General features: G+C 38.5%; 1 protein-coding gene across 6 annotated transcripts in view; it reads left to right on the top strand.

Moving 5' to 3' along the window:
• Window positions 1-1,707: 1,707 nt before the first annotated feature.
• The window catches only part of Srpk79D (Serine-arginine protein kinase at 79D), a 72,701-nt gene continuing 51,917 nt past the window's right edge, over window positions 1,708-22,491 (top strand). Inside the window, exons 1-2 of one of the 6 annotated variants that reach the window (XM_067787062.1) lie at window positions 1,708-2,766; window positions 9,029-10,560. In XM_067787062.1, the coding sequence (XP_067643163.1) occupies window positions 9,806-10,560 (755 nt within the window). In that variant the 5' untranslated portion in view covers window positions 1,708-2,766; window positions 9,029-9,805. Of the gene's footprint in view, window positions 2,767-9,028; window positions 10,561-18,094; window positions 18,786-19,482; window positions 19,887-19,912; window positions 20,032-22,491 lie in introns of those variants that run through there. The other 5 variants (XM_067787059.1, XM_067787056.1, XM_067787058.1 and 2 more) reach the window with 5 other exon arrangements.

The following is a 22,491-nucleotide window of genomic DNA, read 5'->3' as shown; positions in this document are numbered from 1 at the left end:
CTAAAGGCTCCATTACTGATACTTAGCATAGACTTGACTTGGCTTGCGAACTGTCACTTACAGTTCTGTTAAATTAACATTGCATGTTACTGATTACTCAAAACTTAGCAACACTTAACTTGACTTAGAAGTCTGTTGAATTTTGATTTTCTATGTAAGTTCTAAGTGACGTTTACATTTTGAGATGCCATTTGTTTGTTTCCATTTCATTTTGACATTTTGTCATACAAATTGACATTTATTTAAAAGTAAATTTCAACGCTGATCATGATGCCAGGTTGTATGCGCCAAGTGGAGTATAATCGTGGCTAAGTTGCCAAGTTTACGCCAAGTCAAGTCAAGTCTATGCTAAGTATCAGTAATGGGAGCTTAAGTATCAGTAATGGGGGCTTTAGATTGGATGCTTATGATTTTAGGTTAGTGATTTTCAATTTTAAAACAATTTTTTATAGCAACAAAATATGTATGTATCTATGAAATCCTAGTTAGAGTACTGTCAATACTGTTCTGCCTTGCCGGGCCCCCAAAGAACTTCCTTTTTCTCAAAGTGCAACATATTAAAGTGTGTTAGGGTGTAAGCAATACCAGGAAAGAATAGCGATAGGGAAAAATAAAAATTTACATTAGGTCCCTGCACATATAAGAATAGATATAAATAATAAACGAATGAGCTAGCTAAACAGAGCGCAACCTCGAAGCTTGTGCCGTAGACGACCCAATCAGTTTGGGCGAGATTAAACGTAAGCAAGAGCTGTAAATGATCGTACAAGCAGGAAATGGATGGGACCGAGCGCGGAGCTGCAAAGTGTCGAAGATAATGTGCAGTTCTTACAACCTTAGACTAACAAAGTTACTCATACCATTGGAAAGAGGAGAGACTGTAGGCTCATGATGAGTATTCTGGTAACACTATGAACCAGGGGCAGAAACTGTTATTCCTTTTATAATATAATTCCTAGCAAAACTATTAATTTTGGACTTTTAATATATTTGGATCAAGGTAAAAATTATTTTCGGATTTTTATTACCTGAGTCCGATAGAACTAGTTAAACTCGGACTTTTGAAAATAAAAGTCCGGAAATAAAAGTTAAATCCGGACTTTTATTTTTAAAGGCCAAAATAAAAGTCCGGATTGATAACAAAGAAACGGCTTATCCGAATTAAAAAAAAATGTTATTTCGGATAGGCCGCTTCTTTGTTATCAATCCGGACTTTTATTTTGGCCTTACATATAAAAGTCCGGATTTAACTTTTATTTCCGGACTTTTATTGTGGACTTTTACGGAAAAAGTTCGAAAAATAAAAGGGATGCATGATTCGACATGATATTGCTATAGGAATACCTGAGAACTCAAACCTTTTCACCTACGACAATTTTTTTACCCGGACTTTTTCGACTCCGCAAAAAAATAATTATTTTTTTCCGTCCCTGCTATGGACACATTCAGTCTATGTGAGATCTTTACTGACGGCCAGTTCAACCTAACTTAACCCTACTTGATATCGAGCACGCTATCAGCCACTGCTGAGTGAAGAATGTGACTGTGCATGTGTAGAATTTGAGCGAATCAAGAACAGAGTGGAAATTTCGATGGCAGCATGCAAAATGACAGTTGAAAGCTGAGAAGCAGCAGATTGTAAAACGAGCTGGGCTGAACTGAGTTAAATAAAAGTAGACGACAGAGTGCAGAAAGTAAGTCAACTACGACATAGACATGCCTAGGCAAGGAAAATTTTGGTTATAGAAAAAATTTTGAAAATAAGTAAAACAATTTTAAAATTTTCTTTATTATAAAAATTCTAATACGCTAATTTATACAAGTGAAAATGGAAGTGTTGTGAAAAGAATTTGTATGGAATAAAAGGCATATGGCTCATATGAAAAGTTGCTGCGAAATATGAAAAATTCCATTTGAAGTATATGAATACACATACGTATACTTAAATGTATATGTGTACTTGTGAACATGTAGTTTTTTTTGGAAAATAAAGCTTTAATTAAATAAACAATAAAGGATAAAACGAAATTATAGGGAATTTATGAATTTTTAAATGTGAAAAAACCAATACGCAGTTTCGAGAAGCATACTTTGAGGCGCACCTGAAAAAATAGAATATATATAAGAAAATGCCAATACAGTTGCCGCGAGGAGAAAGGAAAACTAGGAATTTGGCAAGCGACAAGCACATACATGCATAAACACGCATATACATACATACATAGCAACACACAAAATGTAATATTAAAAACTGCACAAAGAAATAAACAAAGAATAAAAATGCATACAAGAAAGAATATACACTAAATGAAAACTTCAAAGAATAAAAATAGTTCAACAGTGCGTATGAGTAATCTGAAATTGGGTGGAGATAAGTAGATAAGCAGGCAATAGAGAATTGAATTAAATTATTCATAAGCAGTCAACCGGAAGGTGAACAGTTCAATGGCATTTATGGCACTTGAACAACATTTCGGCTGCTGTGAATTGCGATAGTTGTTGTAATGCTGGTATTCGTTGTTAAAAGGGCGATGTGACGACCGATGCGGGTTTGGTTGCGACAACGATAAAGAGGCCGACATCGAGTTAGCCGCATGCAAGTGCAACAGTCAAAGAGATGAAAATAACAAAAAAAAAAAAAAAAAAAAACAGCAAGCAAGACGAAAAACCAGCCGTAAGAGAACTATGAAGACGAGAGTTGGCAGCACTGAAAAACTAAACTAAATCCCTAAGTGTGAGGTGAATAGGAATAGCGAAGAATGAAAGGTAAATAATGTGGAATAAAAATTATTAGAAAAGTGAAAGATAAAAGAAAAAAAAGAAGAAAACAAATAAGAGAAAAGGAGGAGGAAAAAATTGAAATATGCACAAAACGCGAGAAGTAAAATAAGAAAATAAACAAAAGTAACAGAGAAAGAAAAGTTAGAAAAGGAGAAAAGAAGGAAGATGATTAATAATAAGAAGATAGATATAAGGAGAAACAGAAAATAGAAAGAAGAAAAGAAGTAGTAGGACTCAGGTGGTGATTAATGGAGAAGCAGAAGCAAAAACAGAGGAACATGGAGAACAAGATAAAGAGAAAAATTACGCAAGGAACACGAAAAGAAAAACACTAAGAGTAGAAAGGAGGGATAGGACAAAGGAGGGAAAGGACAAAGGAGGGAAAGGACAAAGAAAGAGATAAAAAAAATATGAAAAAGGAAGATGAAAAACGGATCAATAAAAAAGAAACAAAAAAAAGATAGGGGCGCGAGGGAAAAAAGAAGTGGAAGGAAAATATAAGGATATAAGGAGAAACAGAAAAGTAAAAAGAATAAAAGAAGTAGTAGGACCAGGTAGTGATTAATGGAGAAGCTGAAGCAAAAAAGAGGAAAAGAGTAAAAGGAGGAGGAATAAAAAGGAAAGAAAGAAGATGACTTATAAAAAGAAGATGGATGTAAGGAGAAACAGAAATGTAGAAAGAAACAAGTAAGGAAGGCTAAGTTCGGGTGTAACCGAACACTACATACTCAGCTGAGAGCTTTGGAGACAAAATAAGGGAAAATCACCATTTAGCAAAATGAACCTAGGGTAACCCTGGAATGTGTTTGTATGACATGTTTATCAAATGAAAGGTGTTAATTATTATTTAAAACGTAGTGGGCCTTAGTTCTATAGGTGAACGCCTTTTCGATATATCGCAATAAGGGTGGGCCAGGGGTGACTCTAGAATGTGTTTGTACGATATGGGTATTGAATTAAAAGTATTAATGAGGGTTTTAAAAGGGAGTAGCCCTTAGTTGTGAAGGCGTTTTCGAGATATCGACCAAAATGTGGACCAGGGTGACCCAGAACATCTTCTGTCGGGTACCGCTAATTTATTTATATATGTCAGACCACGAACAGTATTCCTGCCAAGATTCCATGGGCTTTTGATTTCGCCCTGCAGAACTTTTTCATTTTCTTCTACTTAATATGGTAGGTGTCACACCCACTTTTACAAAGTTTTTTCTAAAGTTATATTTTGCGTCAATAAACCAATCCAATTACCATGTTTCATCTCTTTTTTCATATTTGGTACAGAACTATGGCATTTTTTTAATTTTTCGAAATTTTCGATATCGGAAAAGTGGGCGCGGTCATAGTCGGATTTCGGCCATATTTTATACCAAGATAAAGTGATTTCAGATAAGTACGTGAACTAAGTTTAGTTAAGATATATCGTTTTTTGCGCAAGTTATCGTGTTAACGGCCGAGCGGAAGGACAGACGGTCGACTGTGTATAAAAACTGGGCGTGGCTTCAACCGATTTCGCCCATTTTCACAGAAAACAGTTATCGTCATAGAATCTATGTCCCTACCAAATTTCGCAAGGATTGGAATTTTGTTCGACTTATGGCATTAAAAGTATTCTAGACGAATTAAATGAAAAAGGGAGGAGTTACGCCCATTTTGAAATTTTCTTTTATCTTTGTATTTTGTTGCACTATATCATTATTGGAGTCAAATGTTGACATAATTTACTTTTATACTGTAAAGATATTAAATTTTTTGTTAAAACTTGACTTTAAAAAATTTTTTTTTTAAAGTGGGCGTGTTCGTCATCCGATTCGGCTAATTTTAGCACACATATAGTAATAGGGGTAACGTTCCTACCAAATTTCATCATGATATCTTCAACGACTGCCAAATTACAGCTTGCAAAACTTTTAAATTACCTTCTTTTAAAAGTGGGCGGTGCCACGCCCATTGTCCAAAATTTTTCTAACTTTCTATTTTGCGTCATAAGGTCAACGCACTTACCAAGTTTCATCGCTTTATCCGTCTTTGGTAATGAAATATCGCACTTTTTCGGTTTTTAGAAATTTTCGATATCGAAAAAGTGGGCGTGGTTGTAGTCCGATTTCGTTCATTTTAAATAGTAAACTGAGATGAGCGCCTAGGAACGTACATACCAAATTTCATCAAGATACCTCAAAATTTACTCAAGCTATCGTGTTTAGAGACGAACGGACAGACGGACGGACGGACGGACGGACACGGCTCAATCAAATTTTTTTTCGATATTAATGATTTTGATATATGGAAGTCTATATCTATCTCGATTCCTTTATACCTGTACAACCAACCGTTACCCAATAAAAGTTAATATACCCTGTGTGCAAATCCCTCTGAGTATAAAAATAAAAAAAAGGAAGATGAAAAACGAATCAATAAAGAAGCAACAATGAAAAGATAGTGGCGCGGGGAAAGAAGAAGTGGAAAAAAAGCAAAAAGAAGGAGAAGTAGGAACGAAATAAAACGAAAAAGTATAAAGAAAAAAAAAAAACAAAGCAAGGAGGAATAAACAAAGAAAAAGATGAATAAAGAAGTGGAAGGAAAAATAATAAGAAGAAGAAGTAGGAAAAAAAGAAAAAGAATATAAAGAATAAAAACAAAGCGGGAGGAAAAAACAAAGAAAAAGATGAGGCGAAAATATAAAAATAACAATTATAAACAGAAAGGTAAAGGAAAAAATGAGTAGGAGGGGAAAAAAGAAATAAAAAGCGACAAAGCAAAAACATAAAAATAAGGAAAACCACTGAGTTATGAAAAGGAGAAGAAAATACAAAAAAAAAAAAGAAATAGAGGAAAAGAAAATAAGTAAATGTTGATAATAAGGGGAGCAAAAATTAAAGCAAATGAAAATTAAGCCGAAAAATTAAAAAAGTGAGGGTGGTGAATAATAAGAAGATAAGTCGATAAAGTAACCCAAAAAATTGGGGGCACACAATGAGCAGCTTCAGAACAATCAGCACCTCGAGTGAAGAGTGAGGAAAAGAACTAATACGGGCCAGTGGACTCGTCAAATGGTTAACGGATAGGTCGAGGTTGGACGGGAATGTTGGAGAACTGCCTTTCTCTCGGAAGCACGATGTAAGCCGCAAGTTTAAGTTGCCTGTCCAGTGGGCATACAGTTAGAGAATTCAACATCGCCTCCGATAGCTAAGCAGCTAATAATTCTCTAAGACCAATTGTGATGTTAACGAGGGTGGTATGAGAATCTGGGTCAATATACCTAGCAACTATCACGCGGATCACCTCAGATCGCGCTGGGTACAATTGAACCGAATTTAGATGGAATACGTAGTACTCATGGTTATCTGAGATCTACACCTCTATAGATGGGCCTGGAGGCAGCTAAGAAAATATTTGGCGGACCCTACCTGTTCCAGAGTAGCGATTAGCTTTCGGCCGGCAGTGGATAGCTAGCGGTCTGCTGAAATTATTGGGTTTAACAGCGGTCATATATCAATGGTGGTTCGTGTTTTGAAGGGTCACTGTCCAAACGGAAGTCTATGCAATACTGCTCAACATGCTGGAAACCCCCTGTTGCTGAAGCTGAAGGGGGGATAACAAAGTAGAATCATCAAGACTCTTCATACTTGACTGCTCAGAGGTGAAAGTACTGCGGTGTCACCTCACTAGGATCTCCGAAAGACTTATCTAGGGTTTCGGGGTCGGTCTTATTCGAAACTTAAGCTACGCCAAGAAACAGTTCTCTAAATAGCGTTAGCTTCGTCACCAGGAAAAAAGAACGTAAAGAAAAAAGTAAAATGAAGGGAAGTGGAAGAAGGTGATAAAAAACAAAAAAAAAAAACTTAGAAAAAGGAAAAGGCAGTGAGGAAAAGATGAAGCAGCATCACAAGAAGAAGAAACTGGTGATGAGCGACTTATAGAGCGTCATTTTTGTTCTGGACTTTGCTTTTCAATTGTCATCTCGTTTCAAAGTAGTGCGTGTGGTCAAAAGCTATTCTACGTTTGATTTCTAGTCTGACAGAGTTTTCGCTGTTAATGCTGTTTCCCAAATAAACCTAGCCCTTCAAAGTCTCGAGTTTATATCTGTTAATAGTAATGTGGCTGCCAAGGCACGAATGCGCCAATTCTTTCTTGGATGACAGAAAGTATTTCGTCTTGTCCTCATTTGTCGTAATATCCCATTTTTTGCCTCTTTATCTAATCCGAAGAAGCCAGAACTAACGGCGCGTTTGTTAAGGCTAATAATGTCAATATTATCAGAATGCGCAAGTAATTGTACGCTCTTATGGTAGATTGTGCCAATACGAGTCTAGTTCTGCTGGTGGTGGATTTACCAAGACTGAAGCCGCACTGGTAAAGATTAATCAGCTCGTTGACTTTAGCTTTAAGTCTTTCGCACAGTACGCGTACCTTATACGAGATATTAACCAAACTGATTCCACGGTTGATGTGCGCTCCTTACCAACTCTATGCCTCCGTGTTTGAACAGCTCGGCGAGTAGCTGTCATAACCCGGCGCTTTGTTATTCTTTAGCAGGGATGTTGACATTCTCTATTTGTCAAAGCGGTGCCGAAACGTGTTTTCTATTGTTGTTGTTATAGCGATAAAGAGACTCCCCGAAGGTTTTGGGGAGTGTTATCGATGTTGATTGTACTTTGCAGATAAAGATCCGGTACGTTCCGATAACAAGCATCATTAAGGTACAAGGTCAACCATCTCGAGAATAATTTAATATGACCACATTGAACATTCTAGGCCATTCCGTCCTACATCCCCTAGGGAGAAGCTTGGTCCCCAAGCCGCGCCTGCTAAAGATAGGGGTCCCCACGGGTAGGTGAGATTGGCAATTGGGTTGGAGGAGCTATATATTGAAAGTGTAGCGGTATACAACCCCTTAAATCATTTTGGTATTTTAGTCGCCTCTTACGATAGGCTTACCTGCAGCGGCCCCTTACCCTCTGGGTGTCCTTTTTTTCGCCATCGGCGATTAAGGTTTCGAGTTCGTCTTCTTACACGGTAGCTAGCAATGAGTAGAAGTGTTCCCTTCACGTCTTAAGCACACTCTGTACATCGGTAACCATGTGGACATTATCATTCCTACAGGAATCTGCTTCGGTCATGAAACCTTCCGCTATCCGCCGGATTTTTCCGTAGAGTTTTCGGGCATTATTCCAATCAACCAGCATCTGAAGAGAGAAATATATATTTAAATACATCTACATCAAAAGGTTCAAAAGAAAATGAAATATGTACAATAAATTTTATAAAAACATCAACTTGTTGGCTGCCATCGCATCACTGTGATCACAAGAAGGCAAGGCGAATTCAGTACCAGGTGCTGTTATCCCAACAGCCGATTGCTTCTTCTTGATAATTTTCAAAAACAACGCCTTGTACAATAATATGCAAGGCGAATCTATACCAGGTGGTGGCGAAGCGAATTCAACCATTCGCCGTGCAGAAGAATGTCAAGTCAAAAGAAAATTTTCATTGATTTCGATTAATTGACATATTACTGTACAAGGCGTTGTATAGAAAATTATGAAGAAGAAGCAATCAGCTATTGGGATAACAACTCCTGGTACTAAATTCGCCTTGATAATATGTTAGTTAATCGAAATCAATGAAAATTTTCTTTTGACTTGACATTCTTTTGCACGGTAAATTGGTTGAATTCGCTTCGCCACCACCTGGTATAAATTCGCCTTGACTGGCAAATGGAAAAAAGCTTTCTTTTAAAGCGAAGCGAATTCAACCAATTCGCCGTGCAGAAGAATGTCAAGTCGAAGAAAATTTTCATTGATTTTAATTAACTGACATATTATTGTACAAGGCGTTGTATGGAAAATTATCAAGAAGAAGCAATCAACTGTTGGGAAAACAACTCCTGGGGCCCTATTCAGTAACTGTGAGTTTTAAAATGTACACTTTTTCTTCATATAATTTTTATGAAAGAAAAATGTACATTTCAAAACTCATAGTTACTCAATAGGGCAACTGGTACTAAATTCGCCTTAATGCCAGTGAATCACCGGTGCTGACGTTCAAAAAAAACTCTCTGATGCAAGCTATATGTGGTACTGGCATACAGAGACCGACTTTTGTTGAGATCACCGACGACACACTGACAGTCAACGTGTGATACATAACAAATAAAAAAAAAAACAAGAAATGGAAGATGCAAAGCGATAAACATAAAAAATAGTTTAAATTAATTTTTTATACTTAAAATGTAAACCAAAATTCTTAGAAAAAGCTGAACTAGGAGTGAGTGAAAAAAAGTTTATTGATAAAACACATTACAACAAAAAAGTCATAGCGAAATCCTATAAAATGAAAGCGAACGAACAAAAAGCACCAAACAATTAAAACTGCATTGAGCAAATTAGCAAAAACCAGGTCAACAGCCAAGTAATCGGTCACCCACATCGGTTTTACGCCACCACAACCTAAACTGGCACCACCCGTTGTGTTGTCCTCATCACATACAATTACAATTGAGACAACGACATCATCAACATCGTCACCGCAGCACAATTTAAGCAGCGGTGGTGGTGGCGTCGGCGGCAGCTTCAGTAGCGGTGCCAATGCCAGCTTGGGTAGCATTGGCATCGGCAGCACTCTCTGCAGCAGTGGCGACAGCGGCATTTCATCGTCGACGCCATCACTGGTTTCACAACTTTCACCGCCACCCTCCATAATATGCAGTGTGCCAACATCTGTGGTGCTCAATAACTTTGCCAATGCGGTCAATAGCGGCGCAGTGTGTAGTAGCGGCGCCTTAACAACGGGTCGCTGTAGTCCTATTATTACGGGCGGTAGCTTTGGTGCGCTCAGTAATGGTCTTGCAGCTATTTCAATCTCTAATCATCAATCAAACGTCACAAGTATTTATGGCAGCAGCGGTAGCAACAGCACTAACAGTAAATCCAAATTATCGCTAAGTCCATTACAAAGCCTTTCCATCGGCGGCAGCCTCTCAACATATGGCAGCGGTGGCGGTGTTGTTAGTAGTGACGCGTGCGGTATGGGCAGCTGTAATGGTGGTGGCAGCGTAGCTGCACTCTCGCTACTCACCGGCAGTAATAGTCACTTGAGTAGCATTTCACCCGCACTGAGCACGAGTACACCACTTAGTGGTAGTGGTATTGGCTGCAGAAGTAGCATGAGCATGAGCGGCGTTAGCGGTGGCAGTAATGCATCGAATTATCTGAGTAATATGAAATTACTTGGTCCTGCCTCAATCGATTTAGGTACGACACCGCTGACGCATCGAAATTATAGCACAATTAAAGGCTTCAGTTTTCGACGTAGTTTCGATGATAAAATTATTGCACCACTTAATAGCGCTGCCGGTGGTGTTGGTGCTTGCTCTTTTGGCGTTAACGTATGCGGTGGTGGTTTCAGCGGTAGCGGTAGTGGTGTTGGCAGTCATAATCACAACAATTATTTGGCACATCATAACTTCCATACACACTACCATAATCCGGCGGCAGTTGCGATGCAAAAACAATCGTCTATTGATCGACATACGAGTGGTGTTGGCTGTGGTGGTATGAGCATTGCACCGTTATCTGCACACTATCCACTTACCTCATCACAGTCTTCAACGAAACTTTCATATCGTGAGGATTTTTTACAACAAATTGGCTATTTGCCTACAACGCGCATCTTTAACACCAGCATCGATGAGGACCGACAGCAAGACTTTCTCTCATTGTCCATGTCGCCACCATTGAACCGACGCAGAGATATGCCGGCGTTACGTGGCATCACTAGCCTGTAAGTATGCAAAAATACAGTAAATAGAATTATATAAGAATGTGTGATGTGCGTTTTTGTATGTGTAAAAGATAACATTTCAAAGCGAATATGAGTGTCAAGAGGTGTGAATGTGTTTAATTTTTTAATAGCAGGAAGCATTGGTAGCCTTAAATAAGTTTGTTGCTTTAACTCCAACTAAAATTCGCACTGTCCAAGTATTGAACATACAATATCACCAACAACTATTTCGTTGGTAGGTAGGGTAAAAGTCTAGTTAAGGGGTCGACTGCTAATACGCTACCAAATATATCGAGAGAGGTGTCAAAAGACGCGTATTGACCTCGACAACAATAATCCGAAGGCGGAAAAGACAAATTTTATCTCTGTCCGGAGATATTTGCAGTTGAAGTTGGAGATTTTCATGTGGTTGTTGTAATGTTGTTGTACCCACAAAAAAATTTTGAACGTAAGTGTTTTGCACGGATATAGTTTTGGTTTCCAAACCGGTGTTGGACCCACCCAGGGTAATTTTTTATAAGCGCGGCCGAAGGCCGCCAATGCAGAAAGGTGTTCTGCTCACAAATACTATGGATTCCACCCCCGGTTTCGGAAGGACCCGCGGGTCATTTTTCGGTTTTTCCTTTATATCTTATGAACGAGTTAAAAATATTTATTTTCCGCCTTCGGATTATTAATTCTGAGATAAAGACGCGTCGTTTGACGCCTCTATCGATATTTTTGGTAGCGTATTAGCAGTCGACGCCTCAACTAGACTTTTACCGTAGGTAGTTTGAATACTAGTTCCAACTGAAGTTGGATTTACTTAACGTACGCATATAGCCAGGCTGAGGATCTTTTACACTTTTTACTTTACATAATTTATAATTTTTGTACCTCCATCTCATTCCGCTCTCCGTCTCCATCACCACATTTTTTCCCTAATTCCTCTCTTCTCCTCTGTCTTCTTTCCACTTCCCTTACATTTTACTTTCCCATTTCGTTTTCGTTTTCTTTTCCTTTCTTTTCAATTTCCCCTTTCTCCACTTTTCCTTTATTTCTTTCCCTCTCAATCACCGTTTCCATTTCACTTACCCTATCCTTTCCTCTTTTCTTTTCTTGTCCCTTTCCCTTCTTTCACTCCCCTTTCATTTTGCCTTTCCCTGTAACTTTCTCTCCCTCTTTTCTTTCCCCTTACCTTTCTCTTTGCCTGCCCATTTTTATTTTCCTCCCACTCGTGCCTCTCTTCAACTATTCGTGCCCTCTTCAATTATTAGTAAGAACTTCTTTTCGAAAGCGAGGGTCGGAAATTCGCAGGTTTGTTCGCCAGAATACTAGGATATCGAAACCTGCTTTTACTTCAGAAAACGACTGCATTCAGTCTTTTCACATAACCAACTGCCTGGTAAATGAGGGAGAACATAAATAAACCATAGCAACTGATACGACAGTCATATTAGCAGATAAACATCTCCCCATGTTTGATGTAAGGGGTCACCAAATTCGGTATGCCAAGATCTCGATACCATGTAATAGATAATATTTGCCAAGCGATTACTCAGTGAATCAATGCGCATCTGTCGCAGAAAGGGCTACAAGTGGCCAGCTGGGCTCCGAATTTCCTAAAAGCGGGTTAAAATCTATTGAATGGGGAACTTGCTGTTACTGACGAGGCCTAACTTATAAGCATGTGACGCCAGAACGCAGTGTCCAGTCAGTATGCCCATCGTGAGCCTTCAGTCTTCTCTCTTCAGAGATATGAGCCACTTTGTGAGTCCAATATCGTAGGCTTTGCACATGATCTTAGAAATTTTGCAGCCTCGCGCTTTTGTCCACGCCTTTCCTTCTTGATGGATCATACGCAACTCCTGTCTCCTTTTGATTTCTCCCAAACGGATTGGGACGTCTATCGTTGACTCGGCGAGTGTTGCACCCTCATTTGCTAACTCATCGGCTTTTTCGTTACCTTCTATCCCTTTATGACCGGGAAACCAGTAAAGATGTATGGTCCGGCCTGAGCGAAGTGTTTCCAATGCTTCTTTGCATTCCAAAACACTTCTTAATGAAGTACTGTGTGAGATTATTTCCTTAATCGCAGCCTGACTAGCAATATATAAATTGACGCAACTACAGCTTAAGCACGCTTCATTCAGAATTTCTGCTGCTTTCTTCACTGCTATAATTCCGCTGCAGTAATTTGGCAGCCTGTAGGATCTACTTATTTCTGGATCGACATAGTAAACAGCAGGCCAACCCCTTCCATCAATTCGGAACCATCCGTATAGACGTGTATAGCATGTTCTGCCGTTTCTGCACCCCGGCACCAACCCTCCGGCTCAATTGTGGCCCCAATATGTCTTTCGAAGTTCAGGCACGGGACCATATATTCCGTTTGCCCGATATTAGATGGCGCTATAATGCTGTGGCCATAAGGCCTGCACTCAAGCTGCCCCGAGGCCTTAAGCCTTGTTGCCGTTGCTAACCCGATGTTTTTGGCCGTTAGGTTTGCAGTCGGGATGTATAGAATGACATGCAATGCTGCTGTCGGGGTAGTTTTTAAGGCTCCCGTTATGCCAATCATTGATACTCTGCATACCCTCTCAAGTTTTTTGGTAAACGTAATTTTTTGTGTGGCTGTTCACCAAACAAGAACCCCATAGTAGGGTATTGGTTTGACAATTGCCGTAAATACCCAATGAGAGAGTTTAGGTGATAGGCCCCACGTGCATCCTAGCCTTCTTTTGCATGCATAGAGTGCCGCGGGAACTTTCTTCGCTATCTCTTCCACATGGAGTTTCCACGACAACTGACTATCTAGTTTAACTCCTACATACTTTGTGCTATATTTTTCTTGCAGGGTTACCCCTCCAAGCTTGGACTTAGTCCAATTAGGGACCTTATACTTCCTAGTAAATAATACTAGATCTGTTTTTTCCGCGTTGGCGGTTAACCCGACTCCAATTGTCCAGGCATGTACATCCCAAAGTGCCTGATCCATCAGAGAGCTGAGTGTTGTTAGGCATCTGCCGCTTATGATCACAGAAACGTCATCTGCATATGCCGTAAGCTTCACTGGTCCTCCGTCGAACTGCCTAAGCAATTGGCTTAAAACCAGTGTCCACAGCATTGGTGATAAAACTCCACCCTGTGGCGTTCCTCTGTTTACAGATTTCGTTGTCTCGCACAGACCTCATTGCGATGTGATCATTCTGCAGCTTAGCAAGGAGCAGATCCAATTTGCTAAATCTGGATGAACTTCAATCGAGTTGAGACTGTCCATGATTGCTCTTTTCGGAACATTGTTGAAAGCTCCGGCAATGTCCACAAAATACACCTAGGGCATATTCCTGGTGTTCCAAAGCTTTCTTTATATTCATAACCATCCTATGCAATGCAATATCGACCGATTTGCCTTTAGTGTAAGCATGTTGTGCTGAAGAGAATAATTCCTCGTTCATTTTTGATTTCATATGCACATCTATTAATCTCTCTACGGTTTTCAGTAGAAAAGATGTCACACTAATAGGCCTTTAGTCTTTCGAGTGCATACGACTGGCTTTTCCCGCTTTCGGAATGAAGACTACTCGAGCTGTTCTCCAAGATTGCGGGACGTGGTTCAGTTTTATACAACCCTCAAAGATTATTCTTAGGCACTCTATAATCGTTCCACCGGCCACCTGCAGTATAGTAGGGAATATCCCATCTGGGCGGGCGTTTGAACAGAGCAAACGGTTTCGGTGGAGCATTCTATGTCGGCACAGAAATTCTTCCATGAAACCCGCTTTGACCTGTTGATTTCATGTTTATAGATCCTCAACAGTTCTCCGTATTCGCCCCAGCACTCCTCGCTTTCCGCAACCTATGTTTCCGGAGCCACATTATCTTTTATTATCGCTTGGCTATCCGTTCAAATATTGAATTCCTTAACCTTACGACCACCGCAACTTAATAACTCTGCAAAACATCTCCTGGCCATATGAGTAGGCAACCAACGGCCGCTTTTTGCTTCAAGTCCTTCAAGAAACTCGTTTGTTACCACAACTCTGAGTTGGATAGAGCGAGCTCCACCTTGTGGGGTACCCTACACACTTTTCTTTGGTTTAGGGTTCCACTATACGAATCACTGACAAGTCTGACGCAATTTAGCTTGTAAATAAATTTAGTCAAAGTTCCCTGGACTGCTAATCCAACCAGGTCCCTTTCAATAGCCTCTTCACAAATTTTGCTAAGCGCTTACTCAATGTCCAGAAAAGCTAGCCCATAAACAATTCTACTACAGAGTTGCCATATACAGTAAAAAATATATATGTCCCCCGGTTCCTATAGAAAGTGTTGAGTCTTATACTTTTAAATCATCCCTCGTACATGACAATGTTTGTACTCTTAAGCTTAAACCAATCGCTAGAGGTCGCTACTGGCATTAAACTTTAATTGTTGAGCCAAAATTGTTTTGGCCAATACAAAATCGTTAATGTCAGCTATGTTTCGTGTGTTGTAATATATATGAAACATATGTAAATTGTGTTGGGTCGCCTTTGTAGTATCGTCGCGGTTGTGCCTTTGTGTGTGTTGACTTAATGACGCCAACGATGACTATACACAACAAAGCCAACAAAAGGCGACTATGGCAACAATGACGATATAAAGCGGCGACCAACAATAAGTCGGATGACTAGTGAGCCATACTGTCAGCGGTAGCCTATGGCCAACTGTATTGTGCACGTATGGGGTAGTGTATTCTTGTTCTTCTCAAGCATTACAATGCGCAGCTGTTTTTGTTTTCATTCATTTTCTATGATAACTCTTCATTTCTGCACATATGTACATTAGAGTGACCATTATTGATCAAGTTCGAAGCTAAGGCCACACCTGAATGGCGGGGGTTTAATGTTATCCTGTTACCTCTTCTCAACACTTTCAGAAATTCTTGATTTTATTTCAGAAAGTATCTTTATCTGAATAAGTTAAAGAATACCACTGCCAAAAAGTTCACCCACTTCGCAAAACGCCAAGTAACACAACTCAAGTGTGTGGATATCACCGGTGTAAAATTTTTTCCAGAAAAGAAAACATCATAAGTAAGATCACAGCTACATATAAGGCCTAAGGGTACCTTCAAGTAGGCGTAGGAGTGCGATGTGGGACACAGTGTTTCTTTTTTTCTCATCCCTCTTTTTGCCCACTTTATTGTACCCTTTAGTCAATGGAAGGTGCTCCGTTGATGCGATATTAAAGGTAGATATGAGACAGCGCTTCAAATGAGGTTTGTTGAACAATTAGCATCCGAGAACATTCAGTATACCTTCAGAGGTATTTTTTTAGGAGCGAACTGTTATTCATGGCCTCCCTATGCGGGTAAGGGTATTAGAATATGCCCGCGGTAGGTATATCGGTCATAAAAGGCGACTAAAATACCATGAGTGGTGTAACTCGAAAGGAAGCATCTGTGGATACGTGTATCACTTGCGTGACCCTATCATGGTATTTATTAAAAACTGTACCGCAGGGAGCAGGAAAAATCAGTCGTAAAATGTATATAATGTATCATATGACGCTTGTATACAGATATCGACTTCTGTCCTTGGGATCGGCCCCCTTGTGGGAGATTAGCGGCGACTGGGGTTTCACCTCAGATTAGAGGGGAGTTCACTTTTGTGGAGGTTGATAATAAAGCATAACTAATAAAGCTATGCAGTAGCTTCTCCTCTGAGCCTGGCAATAAAGCATTCTCTTCGGAGTAATGCGGACTATTCAGCTTTCGAAGTTGACAATAAAGCATTCTCTGTGGAGTGTTCCACGTTGGAAAGTTGGCAATAAAGTTGTCCCCTGATCCGCCCTCAGAGGTAAGACCGCCTCTTTACCTATTCTAACCTAAGCACATATTTTTCAATGATTCTTCTGCGGCAAGCAAATATGAAAGTTTGATCACATGTCGTAATTTTGACCCCGGAGTATACCTGTTGAGTGTTGGGCGGCCACCGTGGTGTGATGGTATCGTGCTCCGCCTACCACACCGGATGCCCTGGGTTCAAACCCCGGGCAAAGCAAGATCAAAAATTTTAGAAATAAGGTTTTTCAATTAGAAGAAAATTTTTCTAAGCGGGGTCGCCCCTCGGCAGTGTTTGGCAAGCGCTCCGGGTGTATTTCTGCCATGAAAAGCTCTCAGTGAAAACTCATCTGCCTTGCAGATGCCATTCGGAGTCGGCATAAAATCATGTAGGTGCCGTCCGGCCAATTTGTAGGGAAAATCAAGAGGAGCACGACGCAAATTGGAAAAGAAGCTCGGCCTTAGATCTCTTCGGAGGTTATCGCGCATTACATTTATTTTTTTTTGTTATACCTGTTGAGTAAATGATTGAGTATCGTTTGTGGAAAACAATTGATAACTGTAGAATGTGCGTATGTGCTCAGCCTTCTCTTATAATATTTGAAATTGCGTTAGGCTATGCTGAATCGGATATAGTGTGAATGTGATCAGTTGATGCGACTTTATGTCGATCTGATATAAAGAAATGGTGGTAATTAATTTTGATGCTGGTAATCCTGGTGCTCAGAACAGGTTATTCACATCCCTTCATACTCGTATTGAAATTGTGGAATTGTATCAAGTAGCTGGCGGTATCCCTAAGGTCAGAACATGATGGTGCGAACTGTTTATGCTTGGAATAGAATGGTAATGGAACTCAAGGTGGAGTTGCCTTGCCAACGGATGCCATTATCCTTAAAATGCTAAGGAGCTTTGATAAAAATATATCGTACCTTACCAAAGTGAGCCCTTGTGATTGTACAGCCGATTATAAGCTAATTTGGCACCAACGATTCGGCACTAAAGTGTTTTGGTAGGAAACATGGGGCTGTTTCGTTGAGCCGCTGATCACGCAATTAGATCCGTTTGTTTGACACCGTGAGATTGAGTTTAATAAGCAGACTCACATCAATCATATATATGTATATAATTGTTATTTATAGCCATCCAACAGAACGAGACTCTATACAAGAGGATGGGAGTCTCACTAACGCCGGATGGACAACCAGCAAAGAGTTCTGCCTTTAGAAGCAAACTTCTAAAACTGAGCGAGATTCCAGCAAAGAAAATACAATTTTTATAAACCAGACACCCTGATGTCATGTTTATATGTATGTTCATTAGACTGGGTCGATTTATTAACCGATATCGCGCCATCGACTTTTCGATAGGATTTGGGCTTAGGAAAAAAAAAGTTCCACTACTCATACGAAAAAAAAAATTATTTTCGTGCCTGCCAAATTTAATCTTTTTTACTTTTTTCGACTTTGATTTTTAGTTTTTTTCATGACATACTAAAAAATATTTCATTTGATTGTAAAATTTTAATGTATACCATGTCCGACCCAAAAATGTCCGCTAAAAATATGTTTTTTTTTTTCTCAAAAAACTGTTATCGCCAACGTTTTTAGCGGACATTTTTGGGTCGGACAGGGTATACATATGATAATTTAAGTCATGAAGAAACCTTAAAAATCAAAGTCGGAAAAAGTCATAAAAATGAAATATCGCCGGCTCGAAAATAATTTTTTTGGGTATGCGTAGTGGAACTTTTTTTCCTGAGCCCAAATCCTATCGAAAAATCTGTGGTGCGATATCGGTTAACTTTCGTCCATACAAATCGACCCACCTTAATATTCATACCTTTTCCCTTTGTCACAGCGTTGGCCAACTATTTTTACGCAAAGAGACGTTAAAGTGTATATGCAACATTTGTTTTGTTGGTTTTGAGTTTTCGCTGCTATTTTGTTGTTGTTGTGTGTTTTATATATTAAAAATGTATTCACTGTTGTGACCGCTCTCACGCGCCGAGTGCTGACGGCAAAACAGTTGTCGTTGTGCTGCTAGAAGTGATGGCATTTTTCAGCGAATTTCACAAATATCCATTGAAAATGCCGTGCGAAAAAGATTAGCCAAAATAAATAATAAAAAAAGGTTTACATTTTTATAAATAAAAATATAACAAATAACAACAAATACTGTAGCGCGAAACGCGAAACAAAAACAAAACAAAAAACCGAAAATTAAGAAACACAGTAAAATTGAGAAAAAAAAGAAAACAATTTATTAAATAAAGTATAGCGTAGCCAAGAATATTTTTATGTTAGTATCTTATTAAATACGGAGACTGTTTGTCATAATTTTCGGTGCTTGATTCTGTGCGCGGCGCGTACACCTTTGACGTTGACGGCGTCGCGGCGGCACTAAACGCGCTCGTTATGTAAGCAGGATTTTTGTTTTTTTTGGATATTTACGGAATTTGAATAATATCGCATTAACGCAAATAGTTAACTTTATTTACAACAGTGAAAAAAAAAATCCAAAAAAAATGTTGTGTTGCATAGTGAAAGTGATGAAAAAAAAAAATTATAAAGTGAAGTGCGTTAACGAAGGTTAAATGCAAAGTTAGGTAGAAGCGTTAACAGAGCAATGAAAACAGTCGGCAATGAAATACAATATTTTTCAAGTCAAGCGCACACTTTTGTATAGAATTTTTTTTTTTCAATTTTAAACGTACCACTAAACGAGTGTCAAAGACTTAAAGAATATAATTAGACAAATTATATGGAACAGCCTTTAATTGAAGCTCAGAGTAAAACAAGACCTTGACAAAAAATGTTATAAAAAAAAAAAAAATTTAAAGTAAAAAAAATCTTGTAAATTAAAAGAATGTATAACAAACCTATAATAATGACAAAAAACTCGTTTCCAACCAATAATCATGTCAATCATATAGGCAGATAGCGAACAACAATTGTGAAAGAAAAAATGAAAAAAAAAAAAAATATAAAAACAAATTTAAATTTACAATAAGTTTTAAATATTACACAACATCAATAAAGCATGCAAGGAAAATCATTTATGGCTTACTATTTCAAATAAAAATATTCTTAATTCAATTTGTTTAATATTTCTAGTTTTTCTTAACTTAAAAGAGTTTTTGACTATATTTGAGAAGTTCTGCATAAAAAAAAAAAAAAACAAAGGTACTAGATAAGTGCGTTTCGTGGATAAACATTGTTTTATTGATTTTTAATGTCAAAGCAAAAAAAATACAAAAATTTAACTACAAAAAAAAAAAAAAAAACAATTAAAAAAGTGTTTGATAAAATATTAAAAAAGCAAAATGAATGAATGTTAATAATTTAAAAGACAAAAAATATAAAAAAATATTTAAAAAATCTATATGACATGTTTTTCATACTAAAAATTTAATAAAATAAAACTTTTATTATAAGAAAATTAACAAAAAAAAACAAAAAATTAAGAATTACATATATAAAGCCTTTTAAAAACAAAAGTATAAGAAAATTATTTGCTAGTGAGTTGATTTAGAGAAAAAACTTAATTAAAAAAATAAATAAAACTAATTTTTTCGTATGAAAACATAAAACTTTTCACGATTATAATTTTTTATTAGCTGGTTGGGAAAAAATTAAAAAAAACTGGACATCCGGACGGACAAGGTGACAGCTGTTTCTATTATTTTTTTTAATATTGAAGAAAATCAAAAATGTTAATAACTAAAAATTAATTTCGGTAATTTTTTTTAAAAAATTGTGTGGGTGACAAAAAATTGTGTTAACCAAAATTCTTAATTTTAAAAAAATAAATGAAATTAAGGAAAAGTTTCTCATTTATCCTGGTACTGCTCGCCCTGTATTTTGTTGTTGTTGTTGTTGTAGCGATAAGGACGAAGGTCCTGGGGAGTGTTTTCGATGTTAATGGTCCTTTGCCGGATACAGATCCGGTGCGTTCCGGTAACAAGCACCATAACGGCACCATCCCGGCCATCTCGGGAAGGATTTAGTATGACAACATGAAACCTTCTAGGCCATACCGCCCTCCCACCCCGTAGATTCATGAGGAACTTGGGGTCGCCAGAGTCTCGGCCGTTGAAGTAACAGGATTAGCCACGGATAGAGGAGGTTGACAATTGGGTTGGAGAAGCTATATTTTGCGCTGGCAACACCTTAAAAGTGGTTGCGCTACACAACCCCTTGATTCAATTTGGTATTTTAATTGCCTTTTCCGACAGGCATACCTACCGCGAGTATATTCTAAGCCCCCTAACCCGCTGGAGTGATGGGAACTATGTACCCTATGTGCCTGTCGTAAGAGGCGACTAAAATATCAGATTCAAGGGGCTGTGTAGCGCAACCCTTTATGTTACCAGCGCAATATATAGCTTCTCCAAACCCAATTGTCAACCTCACCTATCCGCGGCGAATCCTGTTTCACTAACAGACGAGGCTCTGGCGACCCCAAGCTCCTCATGGAACTTGAGGGTGGGGAGTGAGGGGATGGCCTGAAGGTTTAATGTGGCCACATAAATCGTTCCCGAGATGGTCGGGCTAGCGCCTTAATGGTGCTGTGGTACCGGAGCGTAACGGATCTGTATCCGGAAAAGGACCATTACATCGATAACACTCCCCAAAGCGTTCAAGGAACAACCTTATCGCTACAACAACAACAAAAACATGAGAACTATGTCTTAGGTAGTGGTTCAAACGACTCTTCACTACTGTGTGACCATTCCCCGTCGTAATTTTTTTCAGTCCTTGGACTGTATCTCCCTTAGTCAGGACTTTTCGCAATTTTGTCGTTTTGTTGGATCATTCTATTTCCGCACAGCAAATTTTTGCAAAATTCGTTTCGACCTGTTGATTTAACTTATATAGATCCTCAAAAGATCTCTATATTCGTCCCAGCACTCCTTGCTTTTCGGAACCTTTGCCAGCTAAAAAATCTCCTTTACCTGTCCTCTAAGAAGACTCAAATCTTGACTCCACCATGATTGCTTAGCTTTTCCCTTGAATCTTCTCTCTGTTGCACACTCCTCCAATTCCTTTACGGTAGTAACCTCTTTAGGTTGCCCCAGTCCTCCTGCTACATATTTCTGGAAATTCTACCAGTCCGTTGTCATTGGGTTTCAATAGGTTTTCACCTTCTCTACCTTTTTCAGGGGAATGCTGAACTGATATATGTATGCATGCTCTGAAAATGATGGTCTGTCAAGGACTGTCCATTCATACCCTGATAAATCATGCTCAAACTTGATATCATATGTATGTGGGAACGCTATCCCTGCTAGCCATTTGTAGACTACCCTGTAGTATATAACAATCTCTATCATCTCTTCCCCTTAAACTGTGATGCACATTCGCATCTGCGCCTCATGCAAGTAATCATCTGCATCCTTCATGATCCACCAGCCTTTTGAAGTCTTCTATTGGTGCTTCTATGTTATGGGCCATGTAGCAGTATGCTAGGATTAGAAACGGTTTTTTTTAATTTTTCTTGCGACCACCCCTGAGGTCCTCAGTACTAAAATGAAGACAATACACGAGAATAGATGTTTCCAGATGGAAGCCATTACTTTATTTACAAACAACTAAATTCCCAAAACACATTGTATGAAATTTAAAGACAGCATAACCAAATTTAGAGTAATGAAATCCTAAAACAAAATTTTTTAAATTTTCTTTTCATAAACATAATAAATAATGCACATAATTACACGCAATTATTTATAAGCAATGTGGAAACGAAAACAACAAAAACCGTAAAACCAATTAAAACAATATCAAGTGAAACGCAATACGATAACAACAACATAAAAAAATTATAATATATGTATATATGAATATAATATAAATAATTGCATACTCGTACGTACTGTACGTAATTGCCAACGTCAAAATGTTGTTGCATATCCTATAATTGCTAACACGACACAAGAAAGGACAAAAAGAAAAATACGGAAGCGAAAATTACAAAGCATACGGCCAAATTGCGCAAATACATGAAAACGAAATAAATAATGCAGTGATAAATTGAAATTTCACCTTCTAACCGGCGAGCAAAAGGATGGCGTACAGTGTAGTGTTCGCAATAAAATAGTGATCAAAATATTATACTATTTC

Source organism: Eurosta solidaginis, chromosome 5, assembly GCF_040869045.1.
Source record: "Eurosta solidaginis isolate ZX-2024a chromosome 5, ASM4086904v1, whole genome shotgun sequence".
Taxonomy (NCBI): domain Eukaryota; kingdom Metazoa; phylum Arthropoda; class Insecta; order Diptera; family Tephritidae; genus Eurosta; species Eurosta solidaginis.
The sequence above is the reverse complement of the archived record's forward strand: the minus strand, read 5'-3'. Positions and strand labels throughout refer to the sequence as shown.